The sequence below is a fragment of the Rosa rugosa genome, chromosome 3 (genome assembly GCF_958449725.1).
Source record: "Rosa rugosa chromosome 3, drRosRugo1.1, whole genome shotgun sequence".
Lineage (NCBI taxonomy): Eukaryota > Viridiplantae > Streptophyta > Magnoliopsida > Rosales > Rosaceae > Rosa > Rosa rugosa.
The window spans coordinates 56,578,581-56,584,951 of record NC_084822.1 but is presented as its reverse complement, the minus strand read 5'-3'; the positions used below and the strand labels follow the sequence as shown (position 1 = coordinate 56,584,951).

The following is a 6,371-nucleotide window of genomic DNA, read 5'->3' as shown; positions in this document are numbered from 1 at the left end:
TCTCTCTCGCTCAGTAGCTGTCGCTCTCTCTCTTTGTTGCTCTGTAGCTCAGTAGGCCAGTAGCTCTTGCTCTCTCTTTCTCTCTGCGCGCGGCTGAACTTCGAAACCAAATCAGAAATTGATCTCCAGTATCGACTCTTCGTTATGGTTGTTGGTTCTTTGGCATGGTTATTGATTGAATAATTAAAAGATTGAAGAAGAGAGAAGGTGGAGATGGTGGCTACTGGTTTCGCAAAGGAGAGAGAGAAGGGAGTGAAAATGAATGGGGTGGTTAATTGTGTTAAAGAGAGAGAGTATAATTAGTGGCTGGTTTTTGGTCGGCATAGAGAAGAATGATAAGATGGGCATGTGTGCAGGGCAACAAGAAACATAATTGAATACTGCTTCTTTCTTTTGTGGGATAATTGAATACAACTTCAGACCTTCAGTTCTACCTCTCTGCTACCTCTATTTAATTAAATAAATATTTAGTTTATTGTTTTTAGGAGGATAAATATGCAAATGCTCAGTTTGATTGTTCTGGGTTTTCCAATTTTTTTTTTTAAAACTAATTGTTAACAGTGTTAGTTGTTGTTAGAAGAGATAACGCGTGTCAAATTACTATTAGTGGGACAGTTGGGATAGGGAATTTAGGGACAGCTGATTTCCTCCCTGGCCTCGTAATTCTCAATTTCAGTGGCTTTATTGGTCCATGTCACGTAAAAGATGTGTGTGACGTCGGTTAACGAGGAGAGTTTGACTTTGGTGTCTTCTGGGTCTGAGATATCGCAGTGGATGTAGTCAACAAGATGGTCAGCGGTCCAATTTGGGCGCGGACGGCGTGCAACACTATAGACCTTCCATGGACCGCCGGACGTATCTGCGAGTGGAAGAATCTCAGCTACGCTATTGCCTACTATTCCCGTTACACCGATCATTAGTGCAACACTCTCAATATGTTCTTGTGTGCCATCATCTTCTATTAATTTCTTCTGAAAACTTTATAAAATTGAAAATTTAGAAGTTTATACATCTTTGTATATCAAGCACGACTTCTTCAGGAGGTTTATTTTTTTATTTAATTCCAAATACTTCCTTCCCTTTGTGAAAACTAGGAACATAAATCTAAAATGGAAAAATACATAAATCAAAAGAAATTCTTGAAAGAATTATTGACAAAGAATTTGCTACATGATTCTTACCCTAGTAGCGCCAACGGCTCTAGCCCACCAGCAGCTCATTTGGGGATAATTGTTGACGATGACGGTATTGAACTATTGATCAAGAAGCCAAAGATTTGGAGAGTTGAGAGGAGTGTTTCATATAGTTGTTTCTTCTTCTGCTGCAATTCTTATAGGACATCAGTTGGTTCCCTCTGTCTTCACACATGACGCAGGCTGTGAGGTATCTTGAAAATTATGAGGGGATGTTTAATCAATCAGTCATTCAATTTCTCAGCACACTCCATCTTTTTTTGTTTTCTTAGGAGAACGGAATCAGGTTCCATTAAATAACGACGTCACTGCGTCAAGCTTGAGGGTTTCAAGAAACTACTCATAATACAAGTTCAAGCATAATACAGACTGTCAGAGCAGCCAAAGAACTCCTAACAAAAAAACTACAAAACCTAAAGGAACTACAAGGAAAAAAAAAAAAACAGGTGAACAAAGCTCACTTATTCGAAAAAGAAAAAAAAAAAACCTACGCCTACACAACCTTAGATCAAAGCTCTGTCTTGGAAACTTTTGACGCCTAAGACCTCCATGGTGTACATCGCAGCAACCAACACAGAACCCGCTTCAAGCTAAGATAGTATAGGACAAAGCCACTCCTCAACAACCCATCCCAAGCCCAATCCAAAAGGAGGAGGAAAAGCAGGTGGGCTAGCCCAGCTAGGTTGCACTGCTGTAACCCAGGCAGGCTGAGGCCCAAGGCCCAACACCCAGAGCCCAAGCCCACCTACTCCTCTCCAACCCGCAGATCGCCCTAGCACCGGCCATCGAGAAACAGCCGTCCACCCATCACTCCGGCGGCCGGCCTCGCTCCTCCACCATCGCCGTTCTAAAGAGAAGCCCCCGACCCTGACATGCCTTAGCAAGCAGACGCCGCCTCCCTTTTCCGACACAACCTGATCCCCTCAACTACAAGCTCACCGCCTCAAATCACCCGAAAACCCGCCGCAATCAGACGCCATCCGCTGCAATCAGATGCCTCCCACCGCAATTAGACGCCGCCTCCCTCAGATTCTGATCCTCAACACCCAGACGCCGCCCAGATCGAAGCAACAATCCTCCATCGCCGAATGGTGGATCGATTCCAGAAAATGATCAGAGAAGCCTCCGATCGAAAAAACTCCCGCCGCACCCCACGATCGTCGCCGAGAACCAGCCCCGCGCCGCCACCGTACCTCGTCACTCCCACGGTCGTCGCCTTGCCTGAGGGAAGAGCGCCGCCGCCACTCTAAGTGAATGTCGAACATGAGATGCGCAGAATTAATACATGTAAAGAAGGTGTTCTTGTCTTCTTTTGTATTTTATTATCAATGATAATCCTACGCACTAGACCTAAACTAGGGTTGAGAGCACCACCAGTTTAGTCATGCTGAGCCTCCGCACACTCCATCTTCGTAAGCACTAATTCAGTTATTTTAATTTTGGTGGAACCACTTCCATTGACGAACTTACATCGTGGCTAATGGGGTTGCCGCCCTCACTCAAAACCTTTGTGTATTTGTATATAATTTTTGTTTTTTGATCTGGCATACTTGTATATAATTAACATATCCTTGCCATTAATGCTATGAAATAATTTAATAAAACATGAAAATCATGGGTCTGCCACTGACTACTAACATCTTGTTAGGTTAAGATTACTAAGATTAACTTGTTCACAGCTTTCTTACCAACCGAAATCTCTTGCAATTACAGGCTCATTGGAAATCAGGATGCTCAACGTTTGGTTCCGTGTGCAGCAAGACAAAAGCCCCTTAGGTGTTTGTAAGTTGCCTTAACTGAATGCTTTCGATTTTTGATTGGTTGAAGAAAACTGAATCTGCATAGTTTCGCCTATTTGAAGAAATTTAATTTTATTGACATGATGTTGAAAATTTAGAGCTTGAGAAGGGGGGAATTAGGGAATGCTTATGACCATGGTGTTAAGATATGGAACCAAAATGGACGTTTCTTGTATGAGCTTATTGGCATATTGAATTTGAGAAATTAGATTCCCAATTAAATTAGGAATATTGAATTTGAATTGTTAGATTTCAGTTCCTAAAAGTCAAAAGTTTACTGCATACTGCTACCAGAAAAAGAAGCTATTAGCTTAATAGCGACAAGCGTGGCCCGTGGTCCACCATTGTACTGATATTGTCCCAACTTAACCACATGTTAGGTGTTGGGTTTTAATCACAAAAGGTCTCGGTACAATTGGGTGTGATCCACCCACTTATAAGTTATATTTTATTTGTTACTTTTCCAATGTGGGATCTTTCCTCTCCAACACGCCCCCTCACGTGCAACCTAGCTCTAAGTCTGCACGTGAAATTAATTAACAATCCAATTCCCACATTGGAAATTGGGACACAAGTCTCATATTGGATACTTGGTCAATATAACAATACCGATGACAATATAAGGAACCCAAATTTGGGCCCATGACAATTGGAGACGCAATTGGAGAGAGACTCGCTTTGATACCATGTTAAACAGCGACAAGCGTGGGCTATGGTCCACCATTGTACCGATATTGTCCCAACTTGACCACTTGTTAGGTGTTGGGTTTTAATCACAAAAGGCCTCGGTACAATCGGGTGTGATCCACCTACGATCCACCTACTTATAAGTTATATTTTATTTGTGATCACCTTTCCAATGTGGGATCTTTCCTCTCCAACAATGGCTAGTATATATATTGTGCATACTGATATTGGGTAGAGCTATAGAGATTTTGTACGTAGATATTGCTTCTGGATGTTTATCTGCCTAACCCATCCATGTTGTAATGGTATTTAGTAAGTTAGTAATAAGTAAATATGGATGGTACAACTTCTCTCCTTTTCAATTCTTTTAAAATTTTGTTGAATCAAATATGCCCTTCTTTTTCTTAAATTTCTCTCGTGTCATGTGTGTGTGTGTGTGTGTGTTCGATTTTGAAAAATCGTAAAAAAGAGTTGAGAGAATTTTATTGTGAAAGTTGAGGGTACGTGGTTTTGAAATTGAACCTTGCTTGTTGTGAAAGCTTACAAGTTTGTGCCTATTGTTGTTACTAGTTTATAAAAGATTGCCATTGGAGAAGTTTATTGTGGTTTTGTTATTTTGGTTCTACATGAATTCAATGATTAAAGATCAGAGCCATAGAGTTGGGTTTTAGCTACATGAATACAAATTTGGGGTATGTATAATGTATTGTGCGAGACTCTCCTGTAATGATTGGACATATGCTTAGAAATGAAATAAGAACGATGAATGTGTCCATTTGCACAAAACCGAAAGGGCCCTGAGATTCAGGCATCTGGAATTATACCTACACCATGTCACCAACAGCAGAGACATTTCACATTCGTTGAAAGTACTATATCTTACAAGCTACTTGTACAGAGTATGATCCGTCCCTCCAGTTCAGCTTCTACGGCACAATCTTGTGAGCTTTCATTTTTTCAATCCACGATGCGAATGACTTTTCGGAATTCCTGAACCCCAAAAAGCCATGCTCTTTGCTCTTATTCATACTGTCCAACATGGGCATCACACCCAAAACAAGGTCAGCAAACCACCAAACCGCAACCTCCTCCAATTTGGTGGGCTGCAGCTGATTCTTCCTCACTATCTCTTCCCACACACCACTTTTGTCCTTCATCTCATCCACCAAGCTCAACTTCTCACCCTTCTCCTCAAAACCATACTCCTCAATCCCAAATTCCTCAGCCAACACCTTCCAAAGTTTCTTCCACCTAAACACATCCCCATTGTTGATGTTAAAGGCTTCGTTTTTGGCATTTGGATCCACCGCGGCCCATATATGCTGCTCCGCAATCAGATCTGCATCCGAAGCCACCGCGTAATATTCCCAAGCTTCTTTGCTGCCTGGAAATAGCAATGGTCTCCCCTCGTGCTTACATATTGAAGCATAAGCACAAAGAGCGCCAATTATGTTCATCAAGCTATATGGGGAAAACCCGAATATATGATTGGGCCGGTGCACCGACCAAGTCAGGCCCTCTTTCTTGTTAGCCTCTTCGAAAAGGATGTCCTCTAGGGTGTAGTAGAAATTGGGCACATCAAGTCTAGGCAACTCCTCCGTGAAAGGCGGATCATGGGCTTGGATCTTACCAAGAGTTTCGAACGGCCCAACATAGTGTTTGGTTCCAGTTTGGAGGCTGATGTGGCGGAGATTTGGAGCCGCTGGGATAACGACACGTAGCACGTTGCGGAGCATTAGCACTGTTGGCCTCGCAATTCTCAATCTCAGTGGCTTTACTGGTCCATGTCACGTAGAAGATGTGTGTGACATCGGTTAACCGGGAGAGCTTGGTTTTGGTGTCTTCTGGGTCTGAGATATCGCACTGGATATAGTCAACGGGATGGTCAGCATTCCAATTTGGGCGCGGACGACGTGCAATACCGTACACCTTCCATGGACCGCCGGGCGTGTCCGCGAGTGGAAGAATCTCAGCTAGGCTGTTGCCTACTATGCCCGTCACACCGATCACTAGCGCAACACTTTCGGTGTCATCTTCTGTTAATTTCTTTTAATAGTTTTCCAGAATCAGAAACATATTAGTAAGAAAATATTATATAAAGATATATAAATCAGACAAAACTTCTTTAGGAGTCTTATTTTTTTAGTTCCAAATACCTTCCTCCCATGGTGAAAATTAGGAATATAAATTTAATACAAGCAGGAGAAATGTAAGAGCTTTATAAATGGCAAGAGGGCTAATTCTTTTAAATTTTTCATTTTTTAAAAAAAAATTCTTTAAGTTCTTTCTTGTAAATTCGGGGAACATAATTCTAATATTTGAAGGATAAAATGGAAAAAGAAAAAAAAAATCAAAATAGAGTACGTATAGAATGAGTGAAATTATTGACAAAGAATTTGCCGCATGATTCTTACCCTAACAGCGCCAACAGCTCCAGCCCACCACCAGCTCATTTTAGGGATAATCGGTGAAGGTCTTGATCAAGATACCAAAGATTTAAACTCACTGGAGATCGAGTCGAGAGTAGTGTTTCATACAGTCATTTTCTTCTTCTGCTGCAATTCTTATAGGGACATCGATCGGTTCGCTGTAGATCTAGATCTATCTTCACACATGACGCAAGCTGTGACATATATATCTTGTAACTTTGTAAGTACTTAGGAGGCGGTGTTAAAGTCAATCAGTCATTTTC

General features: G+C 41.7%; 1 protein-coding gene across 1 annotated transcript; it reads right to left on the bottom strand.

Annotated features, from left to right (window-relative positions):
* Positions 1–4,428: 4,428 nt before the first annotated feature.
* LOC133736644 (3-oxo-Delta(4,5)-steroid 5-beta-reductase-like) lies at positions 4,429–6,267 on the bottom strand. Its single transcript, XM_062164218.1, is given in 3 exon segments — positions 4,429–5,415; positions 5,417–5,725; positions 6,094–6,267. Coding segments are annotated over 3 exon segments (1,158 nt in total). The 5' UTR covers positions 6,133–6,267; the 3' UTR covers positions 4,429–4,605.
* Positions 6,268–6,371: the final 104 nt, after the last annotated feature.